The 17,720-nt window shown below is 40.9% G+C and overlaps 2 protein-coding genes across 2 annotated transcripts; one reads left to right on the plus strand and one right to left on the minus strand.

Moving 5' to 3' along the window:
* Positions 1–848: 848 nt before the first annotated feature.
* Positions 849–3,112, minus strand: spmip4 (sperm microtubule inner protein 4; the record flags this gene model as incomplete). The annotated part of the gene is made up of 8 exons (XM_079276181.1): positions 849–1,436; positions 1,517–1,605; positions 1,995–2,169; positions 2,277–2,365; positions 2,452–2,642; positions 2,768–2,797; positions 2,875–2,907; positions 3,024–3,112. The coding sequence occupies 8 exons, from the start codon at positions 3,110–3,112 to the stop codon at positions 849–851; spliced, it is 1,284 nt and encodes a 427-aa protein (XP_079132307.1).
* Positions 3,113–6,584: 3,472 nt separating this feature from the next.
* pde11al (phosphodiesterase 11a, like) lies at positions 6,585–15,526 on the plus strand (the record flags this gene model as incomplete). The annotated part of the gene is made up of 20 exons (XM_079276182.1): positions 6,585–7,361; positions 8,059–8,217; positions 9,418–9,507; positions 9,678–9,818; positions 9,958–10,022; positions 10,194–10,314; positions 10,523–10,598; positions 10,686–10,753; positions 10,869–10,961; positions 12,111–12,161; positions 12,335–12,481; positions 12,586–12,693; positions 13,060–13,169; positions 13,258–13,348; positions 14,078–14,178; positions 14,405–14,482; positions 14,583–14,646; positions 14,815–14,889; positions 15,035–15,118; positions 15,236–15,526. The coding sequence occupies 20 exons, from the start codon at positions 6,585–6,587 to the stop codon at positions 15,524–15,526; spliced, it is 2,790 nt and encodes a 929-aa protein (XP_079132308.1).
* Positions 15,527–17,720: the final 2,194 nt, after the last annotated feature.

Genomic DNA, 17,720 nt, shown 5'->3' on the forward strand with positions numbered 1-17,720 from the left:
ACTGAGCTCAGAGAAGGGAGCTTTGAAGGCTGTTCCTTTTATTTTACCCTTGCAATCAGCTGTGGCTTAAGGGAGCCTTTTATAAGACGGTTATTCTATACATTCTGAGCTCCATAATGCATCTTGCAAATTGAATGCTTAGAACTAAGGAGCAAATTAACAATATACTGCAAATAGGCTGTTTACTATACTTACAAAAAGTAAAGAGTCAAATTAATTTACAGTCTGGAAAGTTTCTTGAGAAAAGAATATGAATCAGAAACTATTTTACGAGCATACAAGAACCCTTACAGCCTTTATTGTCACTCTGTTTTTGTGCCAACCAGTAGTGTGGATATAAAAACACACTATATAACAATATATAGCTGTAATAGTTTGAGCCTTATAAGTAACTGAATATTATTTCACATCATATTGTGTTTTTTACTTTGAAACCTACCAGAAATCTACCAGAATCTGAGCGTTTGTGAGGGTTTCCCCTCAGATTTTTCAAGGTTTAAAGACCAAAAACTACATTCAAGTTTGTTGAAATGTGTTGTAATTTGTTGTCTGAATTCAATTTTTATTGTTAGATTTTTTTTAATTTTATTTCCTGAGCAACTTTATAAATATTAGAAACTTGAATTTTCCTCTTAGAATCAAATTTCTAATCTTTGTCTTATATGACCTTCTGGAGATTTCAAGGGGAAATGAAGCAAAAAAAATTCAGTTTGACGATTCTAAAAGTAAAACATTTAATGTTATAAACTCTGAAGTCTTTCAATTTCAACATTGAGTATATTGGTTCAATTTTAGATTCAGCTCACTTCTTAGATTAAAATCATTACAACTATTATTTGCTCCCAGTGTTATCCATGCAGGTAGTAACAGTTAATCCCGTAGAAGTCATGTTTCTTCCCCGCGACAACATTGTCCCTCAGGTTCACAGCAGCTCGTGTGATGGAGCAGTTAAAGTCGCGATGGGCCTTCGATTTACTGAATGAATTTTGAAGGTCCAGGAGGCAGAGAGCTGCGCCATCGCTACCCACAGTCCCGACTCTGTCCACCGGCCGAATGCCAGGCAGGACAGGAGGCCTTGGCAGGATGCAGGGGTTAGACATACTGCGTGACAGCTCTGAAGCTGCCCTTGATGATAACTTAGCATTTAATTCAATACCTCCCATCTCTTCCCGGGAAAGAGGGGAGGTGTACATGTCAGGGGGTTGCTCTGTACCTGAGATCCGGGCAGTGTTAGCCTCTTGGCTGATCTGTGACAGGGATACTTGCATTGGACTTTGATCAAGTTTGAATTTGCAGTTTTCTCTCTCCCCGCCCTCATACAGAGAGCTATGTAGGACCTCCTGGGACCTCCTGGGACTGCAGGTGCTCCCCTGCTGTCTTCTTCTACATCCTCCTCTGGATTTAGAGGGAACAAATATGGGGAAAGACCTTTCTCTCTGTACGGAAAGGAATTTCATAGGATTAGTGTTGCACGGTATGTTGCTGTAAAAACGTGTAACGTTCTCAAGGATTTTACCAGTGGTACAGCGTGTGTATTCATCCCAGTAATGTCACAGATTTTTTCCTTGAAGTCATCTATCATTAGTGGATTTGCTGGCCCAGATCCTTAGAAAAATGAAATACCAACAGTATTATTGTTGTTTAAATCATGCATATCATCTGTGTTCTAATACGTAACCTTTCCGCTTCTTGCTGGGACTGAAAGAAAGCTCTTGGGAAAGAGAAGGTTTGGAAAAAAGGAGAGGATTGCCATTTTTCTTTGGCCGAAGGGATGTTCGTCTATCATTTTCTGGGAGAGCAGGGGATAATATATATTTCATTTTCGTTGCAGTAGGGAAAGCTTTCATGTGTGCCAAAGTTCATAAAGGTGTGCTTTGCCATATGCGGGGAACAGTAGTCCTGTCTCTAAATGAAATATATATTCAGGCCCACTTCTCACTCCAACAACTGTTATACTGTTACGAACATATTAACATACGTTTAGGCTTCTTTACCTGTGTGGTGCATTTGGTAGGAGGTGACCCAGTGTGTCCGCTCCAAGTTTTTCAGCATGTTGCTTGTCCGTTCAGATAACGACAAATCCCGGTCACGAAGTTTAGGGTTGGGCAGCACAGTCTTTGGAGGAGTGGGGTAGAACACCTGGTTCTCTCCTTTCAATGGCTTTGTATGCTGAAGGAAGAACATTGGTCAATTTAGAAAATGATCAGATCAACTGTGATTTGATTTGTATTGGATAACCTCAACCATAATGTGAAGCTATGTACAGTATTACTCACATCTAAGAAGCCGTGTTCTCCAGTCCACATAACTGCTTTCTTCCTGGTTTTCATGGGCGTCTCCAAGACCTCATGTCTGTATGGACCACCTGCACATGGAAATAAAGGCATATTAAACTTTTCTGGAAACATCTATTCTATCACCCCCTTTAATCACAATATGTTTCACTCGTACCTATAGTTTTGCTCAGCAGAGTGACGTCTGGCACGTTATTTGGGATGAGGGGGCTGATGAAATGTTGGGAGGCAGCTCTGACTCCTGTTTCCTGGTCATCTGGGGAGCGGAAGGATGGGAACATTGCAAACTGGGAGATGTGGGATGAATAGGGATGCTGTTTTGGAGTTGCTATCTTTATCATTTTCTCCCTGTTGGCAGAGAATTAAATAAAGATGAAGTGTATCAATGTTTGAGGCAGACACAAGAAACCTTAAATGCAAGTAGTGAGCTTTTGAAAATAAATAAATCAGTCTATCAAACAGAAAGTACTCACGCCATATTTATATCAGTTGGTTTTGGTATGCTGAGAAAATAAAAAACATGAATGTTATCCTTCCTTTTAATAATGACTATAGTTATGATAAATCAATGGCTACTCACAGCTGGTCATTGAGACAAACTTTACTCGTCTTTCTGCCAGTATTGTTAGAACATTGATGACTGGTGGTGTGCCTGTGAAGGAAAAACAACAATCTATAATTCTGATGTATTACATTTTAAATTCCTGTGCAGAATGTTTTTCGACTCACTCAGTCACGATGGTTCCACCATAACCAAAGTGATGATGGCCATTTAAATCAGGCGGGATATTGTGGTTTAGGGAGGCCTTGGCCTCCATCTGGCTGCTGGAGCTCTGACTCAGAATGGAGGAGGGTGACGGCAGGACGGAACACAAGGGAAGGAGATGAGGGTCGATAACTAAGCCAAATATGTGATGAAACCTTGTCTGCTAATCTATGTTGTGGTCTTGTCAACAAAAAAAATATGTAATCGTGAGTGTTGATTCACAGCATTATATTATTTGTTGAAATACTTTCCACCGGTTTATCCCTAAATGTCACACAACCAATTTAACTCATTAAATTAATGGTTTGTTTACACACATGAATATGTAGTATATCAGCATGCTATATTGTAGCTAAAACTACAAACATGTACGCTTCTAAATGAAACCGTTTTAACTCTGCCACGACAATATTTGACTGTTTGATCTCTGGTAAGGCCTCTTCTAATTATCTTATACTTTAGTAACCATTTATACTTGTGAAATACAGCAATAACACAACAATTAATCAAAGAAATCCCCCAAAACGCATAAACGTCATACTCACTTACCTGGGCAGGAGGAGTAGAGAGCAAATATCGATCTAATATATAGAAGCCTCTTTTCTTCTCCTGATGCAGATATGCGGTCTTCTTGTTCCAAATGGAAACGTTGACGTTTTCTTTGACAGAACAAGACTCCCTCGTCTTCACATGTGATCAGTGAGCTGGGTTTGACTTCCTGGGACAGCAGAGTGATGGTGTTACAATGAACAATAGGATCGGAGAGACACCCAATCCAGCCCACAGCACATAGTGTGTGAGCTGAGATGTGTTTTAAATAGCTTTCGTACGACTAAAGACCGAAACAACATCACACATTTGGTTTGCTAAGTCCAGAAAAAATATAACCTTGTGAAAATATTTTCCCCCAGTAATAACTGTGTGTGTGTGTGTGGGGGGGGGGGGGGGGGGGGTCTGATATTTCATATTACATCAGTTTGTTCGTACGCGGTGGGTAATCACTGCTCCGGATGCCCATCATCCAGTCATCCATGGATCTGATAATATTACATGCTCACAGTTTGGTGAACTCATACAACTAAGCATAGGATGAAAACCAAGCTGGGTCCGCCTCGGCACACGCTGACACCAGATACAAGCTGAGTCCGGTGTGTGGTGCTTGGTTACAGGAGTCGTGTTTCGTTGTCTCCATTCTTAGTCAACATAGAAACAGTTGTATTCAGACTGCAGGCCTTGACAAAGCCACAACATTTGTTCAAAGAAAGCCTCAGGGACAATCTCGAAGGAGATTTTAGTCTGAGGCTCATCCTCTTCTTATGTTGCTTTAGACATTACAGGCTCGTTTTGTAAAACATCTTCTAGGTTTTGTTGGACAGCTACACGTGTGCTGTCCATATTTTGTCACTCTAGAGGAGACAACACCTAATACTCTGATGAAGCAAATCTGCTTCATCAGGATTGTGTGGACATTTAAATAATGTTTCTAGATCCCGATTGGTGCATAGAGGTATGTCACATCTCTGTTTCCTAACAACGCCAGTGAGAAAGGCACAGAAAGAGATACTTTCTGATGATACAAATGTGAAGTATCAAACACTTTTTCAGAAAACAGTGTGTTCACATGGGACCCCGTTTCTCACAGCGAGAAGGTGATTGAAAAAACTAAAACATATTCAGGGCCTTTCAGTGCTCTTCTATAAAATAGGAGAGCTCTCCTATAAAATAGGAGAGCACATTTGATCTGCTCCCCATCACTTAAAACATCAGAAACCTGAAAACTGCATCTAAATACCAGTTTTCAATCAGCACACAGGGAAGACGTTCAGTACAATCAATGGAGCTGCCTCTTCTTGGACATGACTGCTTTCAAAGCTGCAAGGTTTGCCTTGTTTGTTGGCACTCACAAGACCCATATTCTGCATTCTGCTTTTTAATTGGGATTCCCAAGAGACCTTGTCCAAAGTCTCAGCAAAACACCAAAGTCCTATCAAGCAGCCTAAGCTAAGTCCAGTAACCAATTACCCTGCTCTGCCCCAGCGGAGCTGGCGTTCTTTGGATTACATTCCCTGCTGCTGCATTATAAATGTGCCACAGCCTGCAGTGATTTCTCTATAATATTAATTATTGTGCACATGCAGGTTGCTGCTTAGCCACAGGGTTGTACACAACAACTGAAATTCAACTTAATCTGCAGTTGTTTTAGTTACCAATAACATCTGAAACACTGATAAATGAATTCACCCCTTTCTAACGGAAAAGCATGTGGCATTGACTATTTTCTCCAACTTACCAGTTTATCCCATAGGTCAATAAGACTGCTAGAGATTTGCTAGCGACCCTAGTGACCCCTCAAACCAACTATAGCCTCCTCCTAAACCACAATGGCACCAGCCCCAGGTTATCAATTACATTTTGAAAATTTGATTTAGGAATATTTACCATGTAAGAATATAAACTGAAAGATTTACAAATGTAATTTTGACACAGGGCCTGTGCAGCAAGTCTTTATACTGAGCAATGGCTTCATCTCTCAGTGCTACATCACAAATGCATTTATGAGTATTTTCTGAAGGTTGAGGTTTGGTTAAATTTGGGCGACTAAAGCCATTTGGTTATGAAGCCCTGCAAGGTATAGAAGACACCCGCAACTCAAGGCTCAGGGGCCCTTGGTTAGTTGTCTGACTGCAGCTGGTAAAACACACACACACACACACACACACACACACACACACACACACACACACACACACACACACACACACACACACACACACACACACACACACACACACACACACATTTTACAACCACAGAGGTAGTGGGAGTTTTAGAATCAGAATCACAATCAGAACCATTTATTGCCAAGGTATGTTGCACATTCAAATAATTTGACATGATGGGTGGTGCATAACATGAATCAATCAACAACAATCAACACAGTGCAAAAAGTAGATCATATTCAAATGTAGTGTGTAAATGTGCATATTTTTCTTTGTTGACTTACACTGTACCTTCCAAAATAGCACATACTACTACACACTGTATATTCAAAAAACTGTGCCTTGCCTGCACATTTTTTAAATGCAGCCTAGATGAAACATCAAATTCGTACTTGGTTTTGATTGGAGCCCTGCAGAGGGTGTCTCTGGTGGTATAGAATAAAGAGAGCGAGTGAACAGCCTACCCTGCAGTTTTGTTTTCAATTTCTAAGGAGAATAAGTAAGCGCTGTGTTTTCCTAAACCTCTGAATAATAGTTTTCCCCACAGACACTCAATCTCGACATGACTGACAGCTGTAACGTCTCTCGGGTATCATCGATCCGATCCAAAAAAATCTGTTCGACCTTTTTTTGCTGCCAGTCTTTCAGGGAAGGAGACTGGCTCATAAAGGGGATGAATGAATAAATGTTTTGAGGACATCACTTCTCTGAGAAGCTCGGCTGCAGCCGCATCACCCCGTCATCCACTCATACAACTCTTGTTCTCTTGCATTTGAGTGTTTCATTTGGTCAGCAGCTTTCACCATGACAACATTTGACTTCTCGGATATAGAGGCATTTTTGGACTGCCACCCAGACCTCTTCGAGGAATATCTCGTTCGAAAGGCGAAATGTAATCAGGTTAGCAGATGGTTGAAGGAGCACCAGCCGTTGAAAGTGTCCACAGTCGAGGAGAAGCGTGGCGCTACTGCCAGGGACTCGCTCTGGACGACCAACCCAGACGGGCTCCGGCGCAGATCGTCCCACATGGAGCTGCGACGGAACTTCGCCCGGTCCAAAGCCACCACCGCATACCGGACCTACGACGAGCATGTGAGTCTGATCGAACACGAGTCCCAGTCCAGCATGAGGCGCCGTGCGCTCCTGCGTAAAGCCAGCTCCCTGCCTCCGACCACCGCGCACATCCTGAGCGCCCTGCTGGAGTCCAGGGTCAACGTGCCCCAGTACGCTTCCAGCGCCATCGACTACAAATACAGACTTAAGGAAACCAACGAGAGGGAGTTTTTCTTGGAGTTAGTGAAAGATATCTCCAATGATTTGGACCTGACAAACCTCAGTTACAAGATCCTGATCAATGTGTGTATCCTGGTGGATGCAGACAGGTGTTCGCTTTTCCTTGTGGAGGGACCCGCGCACAAGAGGACACTGGTGTCCAAATTATTTGACGTTCACTCTGGCACTACTGTCAGGCCATCATCCAGCACCCTTAACTCCAATGAAGTGCAGGTGCCATGGGGGAAGGGTATCATTGGATATGTGGCAGAGCATGGGGAGACTGTCAACATCCCAAACGCATATGAGGTGAGCCTGGTGTATATGATGAACATATTATTAAAGTTAGAGTTTTTATTAATTAATGCAGATATATTTACAGTCAGTGAAGCTAATAATGAATGATGTGGGGATCAGATGTTTTCACTATTGGGAGAAAACATTGATACAATATCCACATATGTCCAAACAGAATGGAAGACATTTAAATCAGTTGTCCCTTCAGCAGAACTCTGAGTTGAGCAAGGGAACGCTCAAATCAAAGACATGGAGAAAGAATTATGTCAGAATAAAAAAACCTATCTCTATAATATACAAAGAAGAAGGCAATCACGTGTTATAATTCTTCCCACAAGCCAGATCTCTACCACATCATTATATCATGGCCCTGGGCTGCATAGGAAGCTATATGGCAACATGATTATGTCCATTCCCCTGAGGTCTATTCTTGCAATAGTTTAGATATGTGTAAGGGGCATCATAGCTTTTTTCTGCTTATAGTAAAAACAATTTAATTTGAATTTAATTCGAACAATTGCGCCTGGGCTGCTTTATTTCATGACAAAAGCGCGTAAACCCCAAATATTTGAAGCAATATTGCCATACTGTGAGTACAACGTCAAATGTGCTGGTTTCTACTGGGCCCAGTGAAGTTACAGGCTATATGTGTTTTAATCATGCACGTTTGATATATGTGTAACATGTGTTTATGTGACCACTATTGCAGGACCACCGCTTCAGTGATGAGATAGGCAAGTTAATGGGCTACAAGACTCAGTCCATCCTCTGTATGGCCATCCATAACAGTGATGGGGAAGTCATAGGTGTTGTACAAGCAATCAACAAAAATCCCATGGGCACTCCCTTTACTGAGGATGATGAGAAGGTGAGCCTTTTATTATGTCTCAGATCCATGTTACCACGGGATTTTCCCCATTCACAGGCATTTTATCCGCTATTTAATATCTTCAGTATTATTGTAGTTGGTTTGACCATTAAGGGCATTTCAGAGATGTAGTTTAAATTGGATACTTGTGGAACACACACACACACACACACACACACACACACACACACACACACACACACACACACACACACACACACACACACACACACACACACACACACACACACACACACACACACACACACACACACACACACACATTAATAGTTATTACACAGAAGCTCTTGAGCCATGCAGCTGAAAACACGGTTTGTCCTCTGAATCTTCTTAATGGCTCTGGAGAGGGGCACAGCGTTCCCTCGGAAGCAAATCCTAAGAAAAATGAAAGGGGGAGGTCAACCTCTCATGTGTGCGGAATTAAATATGTCTGGCTTTGCAATATATATGTACAATTGCTCCCTGAGCAATCTGCTTGGAATGGGCTTACAATAATCTGTGTGCATTAGTTGTTGTTTTTTTCTACTGTTACACAGCTTAAATATGCATTTTCATTCTCCCAGTTTGGTGATAAGCAAATAATATATTGTGTGTCTCGTACATGTGAAAAGTACTGGCTTCTTGTTTAAGTGTGTAGCCCGGCACTAAAAAAAGAAAAGGTACTCATTTGACACACAATTAGCACTGAGATGCAACAGTTTGTCCACAAGGTGGCAGATTAAAGTTGTGGAAAATCATTTTTTCTCAATACATTTCTTCACTGGCCTCTACTTCAAAGAAATTTTACTGTAAACAATGTTTTGAGTTTGCAGGAATTGAAACACTTTAAATACGATTTTACTGTATGAGAATGTAAACAAAACTCTAAACAAAGGCACAGTAACTGCTGTTATGCTACAAAGACACTGGCATCTTGATCTGACAGCTTATCTTGACACTTTAGAGCACTTGATGTCTCACTAAATGCCTTCTTTCTCTAGATCAATACTTCATTAACACGCAATCTATCGGGGAAAATTTGTGCAGAGAAGCAGTAAACTCCATCATGACTTTCTTCTCCCATCCGCGCTCAATCTTTTCTTTTCTCTTACCCAGTTTTATGTCCTCTTTTGTAGCATGCAAATATATACCATTATTATTGATTATGCCTCTCATCACTTTTTTGTTACTTTTACTCAGGTTCTGCAGATGTATCTACCATTCTGTGGAATATCGATTTCCAATGCCAAGTTGTTTTCGGAGTCCCGCAAGGAGTATGAGAGGAGTAGGGTAAGAGAATGTAGACATTTATAAAACGATCTTTGGATGTTTTATAGATGCTGGAGAATCAGCAGTAGCATTACATTTTTAGGCTTAGTTAAAATATACATGTTTCAACAGATATATATGTCAACACTGCAATGCACATAAGTCATTCGTGAACTTTCCCGTTGCCACAGGCTCTGCTGGAGGTGGTCAACGACCTGTTTGAGGAGCAGACCGACCTGGAGAAGATTGTTAGGAAGATCATGCAGCGAGCGCTGACCCTGCTGCAGTGTGAACGCTGCTCTGTGCTTCTCCTTGAAGACATCGACTCACCTGTGAGACTCTTTTTGTTCTTTTCCGGCCTCACAAATTCATTTTCTTTAACTGTACTGTTAAAACAAGCAACTTTTCTTGTGCGAAACGCTCCTATCTTTGTTGCTAAATGTCCTGATAGCTGATAGGTCTCTTCTACAGGTTGTGAAGTTCTCCAAGACGTTTGAACTCATGTCTCCCCTGTGCAAGATGGACCGTGACATCAGGTGAAAGGGACATCATGAAAAAGATTATTCATCCTATGGGGTGATGCCAAAATAACAACACACCTGAAATGAATCCATGTGATGTGCATTTATACAAATCCATAACACACTCAATAATGAATGCTGCCGGACCTGATTATTGTTTCCTGTTTGTGTTATTGGGCACATCAGCATGGAGAAGCTATCGTGCTCTGATTGGCTGATCAATAACAGCATTGCTGAGCTGGTGGCTTCCACAGGGCTGCCTGTGAACATCAGCGATGTGTGTCAGGACCCACGCTTTGATGCTGAGGTGTGGACACAATAGTCTGCATGGACACACACACATGCTTCAGGCTGCAGCAAGACACACATCACAAACACCTACGAAAACAAATATATGTGTTGTGTTTTAATTAATGTTCGACTCAAATAAATAAATGCGTGCTCGGGCAGCTCTTTGAAATATCAATTTCTCAAACAAACACAAACTCGATTGTCACCGTTTCCTCTATTTACAGGCGGATCAAGCCTCAGGATTTCACCTCAGATCAGTGTTATGTGTCCCCATCTGGAATCGAACTCATCAGATAATTGGTAAATTGACTAGAAATAATCCAATTGTCCTCACTGGGAAATCTGTTTTCATGTTAAAGTCAATGTTTATGTGTGTCATTTCTGCAGGGGTCGCACAAATTCTGAATGGCCTCGACAGGAAGACGTTCAATGCTGCAGATCAGAGACTGTTTGAGGTTTGTTTTTTAAAGCTCTAATTGCAGCTGTTCCATCAAAACTTTAAGTGTTCACTGTCACATTGTGAAGGTTTATTTTGTGTTTTTTTTTCTCTGGATTTTCCTTTGTGTACAGGCATTTGTGATATTCTGTGGACTTGGAATCAACAACACTATGATGTACAATCAAGTTAAGAAGACGTGGGCCAAGCAGTCTGTGGCACTGGATGTAAGCACTGCAACTTATTGATTACAGCAAATGTTACTTTTGTTTTACCATAATTCAACCACTTTGAAAGACATAAGTTATGTACATACATTTTACTTTTTTTCTTTCTCTTTTTCCATCATTCCTGTCTGTTTAAAATGTAAAATAAATAACACAGAGGTAAAATGACAGAGATATTACAGAAATACATCATCCATACCCACCAGTCTTTAGAGAACTTGACAGTCAAGCCAATTCTCATTTCCAGCTCGTCAACTACAAACGCTTTGAGCCGGCCCGCAGTGTCAGATAGCAACGCACCCTTTAGCGATTGTATGACACGCACTGCGCTTTCACGGAACTACTTTGTAAACCCATCCGTAATTCGACGCTCAGAGAAAATGCTTCGGGAGTGTGATGACAGGGATGGGAGGTGGATGGGACAAACAAGTACAGGAGGCCGGTGTTCGAAACCGATGTGTGTGTCCCAAAGTGTTACTGAGTTATTTTAAAGGTATGTTAGGTTTGTTTGTTATGTTTTATACACTTATATTATATTGTTTATGTTGTTGTTTTAAGCCCAATCATTATTTTTTTCATAGAATGATGTATGGAAAATACTAGGTCTTCTGTTACTCTGAATAAAATAGGCGAAAATAAAAACTGAATTTTATTACATCTATTCAAAGTGTATGAGCGAAGAGTACGGTAACTGAGGAAAGTGTCACTGATTAACCCTAACTGAGGCTCTCCACATTCATTAGCGTCTCCATCTGTGTTCTGCTCCATTGCCCGGTATCTAACCTGAGCAGTCACATTATCCTCAGCAAACATGGTCCTGCTTCTCTACCATAAATATTTCAGCTGCTTTCAATAATTCATGATAAATACATGTGCCAGTCTGCTCAGCTCTCATCAAAGGCAACAAGGCAAGGCAAGTTTATTTGTATAGCACATTTCAACAACAAGGTAATTCAAAGTGCTTCACATAAAACCATTAAAAGCATCAAAACATAAGGCAAAAGAAAAGGAGATTTAAAAACAATTTAGAACATTCATTGCATTATCTTCTACAACAGCGTCTTTTTAGGAGTTGGTCTTATTTTTCACCTCAATAGCATCGGAATCAGTTTCATATATCTCAGTGCATGATTTATGGTTTTTTTCCAGATGTTGTCCTACCATGCTACCTGCTCCAAGGTAGAAGTTGACAGACTTAAGGTAATATCAGAAAGAAAACAACATTCATATACAGCACCTAAACTAACTTTCGGAAATCTGATGTGTGATGGTGTGTAGATGAAGTGTAATTTGAAAACTGTCTGCAACATATTTTAGTGCTTTGCCTCGTCCATTGCTGGCTGATTGACAGCTCTGTCCTCTGCCCCCCTAAGGCAGCAAAGATCCCCCTGAGCAGTGAGTTAGGCATCGATGAGTTTCACTTCAACGACTTCTCTTTGGACAATGACGCCATGATCACCGCGTCACTCCGGATGTTTCTAGAACTCGGTGTCGTCCAAAAGTTTAAAATCGACTATGAGGTGAGGCCCTCGCATATGTCCTGTGATATATTTGTCAGGCGCTAGCGTCCACCGTGTATATGTGTGCGTGTATGTACATCACCTGTATGTCTGTCTTTTTGTAGGTTCTATGCCGCTGGCTTTTGACTGTGAGGAAGAACTATCGAACTGTGGCGTATCACAACTGGAGGCATGCCTTCAATGTGTCACAGTGCATGTTCGTTATGATCACAGTAAGTTTCAAGATCTCCAACTTCTGCCAGACTCTTAATTTCAGTCACAGTCAAACTGTCTAATACATCAAAGGCAAATGTACCAGCAAAATAAAAACATCCAAACTTAGATCCTTGATGACGATTACAAGATGTTGAAGTTATGAGAAAAATATGTCTCTGTGGACTAATCAACGATCAGTCACTGAACAAAACATTAGGAGGAAACATAAACATTAGGTTTATCCCCTCTCCTCTCCTGTCCTACTCTATTAAATGGCAATATCTAATACAGTATAAATAAAACCGAATGCATAGAGAATGAGAGCTGTGGTGGACTGCAACATGAAAGGGTAAGAGTGTGCCGATCTGCTTTTCTTTTGGCAGACAGCCAATTTCCAGGATGTCCTCACAGAGGCTGAGATACTGGCACTGATGGTCGGCTGCCTGTGTCATGACTTGGACCACCGAGGCACCAACAACGCATTTCAAGCCAAGTAAGTGAGGCAGGCAGGCCTAAAGTATGATGACCAGCAGGTGTTTTAAAGGCGTCTGAGAGTTTCAATGCTCCGTTTTGTCCTACAGGACAGGTTCTGCTCTGGCTCTGCTCTACGGGACGTCAGCCACCCTGGAGCATCATCACTTCAACCATGCAGTCATGATCCTACAAAGTGAGGTCAGACCAGTATTTCTCATTTCATTAGGTTTACTGTATGAACTGATTTAACCTTAGTTTGCTTCCCGTGACCGGGGAGCATTTAACTTGAAGTGACATATAATATTTTGTGAATACTTACTCCTTAATGATGTTTGAATTGTAATTTAGATCAGCCAATGAATGTGAATGTCATTTTCACTGTCAGAGAAGCATCGAACACAACGTTGCCACATACTACAGCCTTAAGCTAGTTTGCAACACATGTCCTTAGTTGGGACAGATGACAGCGAAGTCAACAAGAAAGCACAACCAAAACGACAGAAACACAAATGTATAAATTAAAAAAACAAATTAAACACACCATGATCATCCATGACTTTCATGTTAGATTACTCTTTGGAAATATTTCAACATTTGATGTGTCTTTGAGAAAGCCACTGGTGTGCAGTATGAGTTTTGGGATGGCGCTGGCAGGCGGCGGCGGCGACCACCGGTGACGTTAAGAGACTGCTGTGATCAGTTTGACCATCAGGAACTGTGTTCTGTATTGATGTATTTTAACAGAGGACAGAGAAAGCCCATACACATTGCTAATTAGCATTGATAATTGGAGCCGTATTTGACAGTGAGCGATGATTTTACCAATGCATTGGCTGTAAGGAGCCACTATTTCAGCCACTATTACTCATCCTTGCCTGCTTTTGTGTATGCACCTGCTATATGGTATTGTATTCTTTCTTCTCACAGGGTCACAATATCTTTGCAAACCTCTGCTCTAAAGAGTATAGCAACATGATGCAACTATTGAAGCAGGCTATTCTCTCTACAGACCTTACTTTGCACTTTGAGTAAGTGGCCTTTTTAACGGATTCAGAGCTTCTGATGTAGCTTACTACACGATTGGTAAAAAGTGAAACTGAAGTAGATTATTACAGATTATGAGACAAACTCCTACACCTAATTAGAAGAATCAACATTTAGATGTCTGTGCTCGTGTGATGAAAACCGTCTTTGAGTGTCTTATTTTGCCTTTTCACATTTTCTGTATCCTTGACGGTCTCGTTGCATTGTCAGGCGCAGAACCAAGTTCTTTGAGTGTGTTCTGTCTGGGGAATTCAGCTGGACAGATGAAGTACACAGAGAACTTCTCAGGTTTCTACCTTTGTACTGAATAAAACTTTTCTGTGCCCAAATCACTTTAACTGTGAAGAGCCAAACAGGTAGCTAGAAACGTCTTCGTTGTCATCAACAGGTCCATGCTGATGACAGGATGCGATTTAGGCGCAGTCACTCGTCCCTGGAAGATATCCAAACAGGTTTGATGTTTCTCACATCTGTGCTTTTATGTTTGAGGGCTTGGAGATGTAGAAATATAACCGGAATTTGTTTTTTTTAAAGTTTTAGGCTCCAGAAATTTGCATTTATAAAATACAAAAGTTTCAGTTGAATAATTGAATAATGATAGATGGCATTTATGTCCCAAGGTTGCAGAGCTGGTGACGAGTGAATTCTTTGAACAGGGTGACAGAGAGAGGTCTGAGCTTAAGTTGACCCCAGCGGTAAGTAAGCAAGCTTTAAAAGTCTCATCTTTCACGAGGATTTCTTTCACTTTTCACTCAGATTTCTATCAATCTACACTCAAACCATGTTCTTTGATGATGATGATTTGGTCATGGATAACAGAAGATTATCACCTCTCTGTAGGCCATATTTGACCGCAATCGCAAAGATGAACTACCTGTCTTACAGCTGGAGTGGATAGATGGGATATGTAAACCCCTTTATCAGGTAAACATTGATGTCTAAAGTTCAACCAATACTGTGGGTCTCATTTTTTAAATCCAAACAATAAAAACCTTATTTAGGAGATTGAATATCAACTGTACTCTCCTGTGTTGCTCCCAGACAATGCTGAAGCTCAACAGGAAGTTGCAGCCGATGGTGGATGGAATAGATGCCAACCGAAACAAATGGCAGGAGCTCTGCTCATCCTATCAGGAGACACACGGAACCTCAGTGTCCAATCAGAGTGGTGTATCAGATCAGAGTCCTGAGCCCCATCAAGCCACAGATACAAATCAACAACTAGACTCCACAAAGACTCTGACGCCTGTTGAAAACACCATGTTTGGGTCAAAGTCTAAGTGCGGTCCGGATCTGAGCAGCAGAGTAAACCAAGGTTCCTGTGATGGTTAATCAGCATCAGCTGGCAACGTGATATCTGCAGGAAGGAAGTAAAGCAAGCGAAGTGTTGAGTAAAGGTTCATAACATGGGACTCCTCCCATATCCTGTGATTTTCCAACACATGCACTACCCTAAATCATTTTTAAAAATCTGGGTAGATTAATTAAAGGCAGGTTTCATCCAGTGAGCACATTGTTTCTCCCGAGTGTCACTGTGTTAAACTCAGGAGCGTGATTATTCATATTGGTCAAACTATACTTAAAGGGCAGTTTCCCATTTCTTTCTTTATTTCTTCCTTATTTTTCATCTATCTATCCATCTAATTGCTTTAAATTACTGAGAAGTATAAGATTGAGAGACTACTGTTGAAACCAAAGAGGGCCACTTGCTACTGTAATGTTTTGTAATGGGAACTGCCTCAAATCCATAAGCCGATTGGAACGCCTTTACAAAACCGAAAGGAATCACTGTTTCTCTCACATCAAAACACAAATTATGAATGTGGACCAGAGCACGATCTTGTTCCTGAATGTTCCGTACTGTCTTACCTCAGTTGCAAATCTTTGGCTGCATGGCATTATTTTCAATGTTTGTAGGTTAACCAAGCCTTCGGCCGTCTACTTCTTCTGTGGATTGCATGTGTGTATCATGAAAACCTGGTATCTCTATGTTAAGGAATTAGGTAATGTGAAAGGCCAAATGTTTATGTATTGATTGAGGAAAGTCATTGATAAAATTCAAACTCTTCAGGCTGATTGTATTTATATGCGTGTGTGTATGTGTGTGTGTGTGTGTGTGAGAGAGCGATCTCCTAATTCCTGAAAAGGTTATGACAGAGATGAATACAAATGGTTTTGTCAAAAGGGTCTGAACACATTTTAATGTAAAGGTATAGTTTAGTTTTTTTGGAATATTTATGATTTATAAAACATTGATTCTTTGTTTCTCACCTGGCTGAGACAAACACAAGCCTGTACGTCTGTAACGCCTGATCTACTTTCTGTTGGCTAATTTTATTGTTCCACAAATCTATAAGCTGCAAACAACAGCATGAAAAACAGCCATGAGTTTGTCTCACTGTGGGTAAACTATGCCTTCAGAAGTCTTCTTTAAGTACAGGATGAGAAATGTCTAAATATCCATTTGTTTCTAATGTTTGACATTCATCACAGTGTTTTGTAGTTCTGGGCAGCATGCCGATTATGTTGAAACTGCATGTGTCATGTTTGATGTTGATACTGGACATTATCTTGATGCCTTTGACTGCCCTATGAGATTTGCTTTGCATGAAATCACTGTAAGGGATATACTACATGTTGTTACGTAAGAATATTGTCGCTGCACTGTTGTTTTTGAGAACAGATAAAGATTTCTATTTTCGATCACAGAATATACCAAAATGATACACTCATTATGTTTCATACATCGGACTCCATATTCATGCAAGATGTGGAATTGGCATTTTCTCCTGTTATTTATAAACTGTCCACTAAAAGGCTATTATTAGACAATAAGAAAGTGCTACATTCAGATAAAAGGGAGTAAATCAATCTCGATCTGGTTTTGTGAATAAAATGCTGTGGCATGGCAACTGATTATTTGTTGTAATTTGTGATTGATACATTTATGTAGACTTCCATGGGTATTGTTCACAATTACATAAAGGTGCTTTATACACGATACAGAGCCTGAGTACAAGCAGGACACACACATTTGCTATGTAACGCTAAAGTGGAGTAATGTGAACCTGAGCAGTGAATGAAGTCTCCCTCTGTGTGAGCTATTATCCGAGCTTCTCTTGGCTTTGTTAACATCGCCGTGAGTGAGTGCATGTGAGCATCACCCACTGGCTAGCTCATGCCCCCTGCACTGCACTGAGCTCATACTGCGGTTATAACTGATAACACCGAAGCGTGTTAAGCGTGAAAAAATAGGAATTGTAAATGATGAGGATGATGTTATACGATAGACCTACTAAAGTAAAGAACACATAGGCTACAACATATAAAATGTTGCAAGGAGAGGGTGTAGGCCAAGGGGGCATTCAGCCTGTGCTTCCTACCGAATCAGCAAAAGTGGAGCTGCGAGACAGAAAAGCTGAACCAACATTCTGTTCCTCTGACACCATCAACGTTGCAGACAACCGTCATAAATCCACAGTAACAAGAAGATGATTAAACTCCATGCACTGTGTCTACGACAGAC

This window comes from Melanostigma gelatinosum (genome assembly GCF_949748355.1).
Source record: "Melanostigma gelatinosum genome assembly, chromosome: 9".
NCBI classification, from domain to species: domain Eukaryota; kingdom Metazoa; phylum Chordata; class Actinopteri; order Perciformes; family Zoarcidae; genus Melanostigma; species Melanostigma gelatinosum.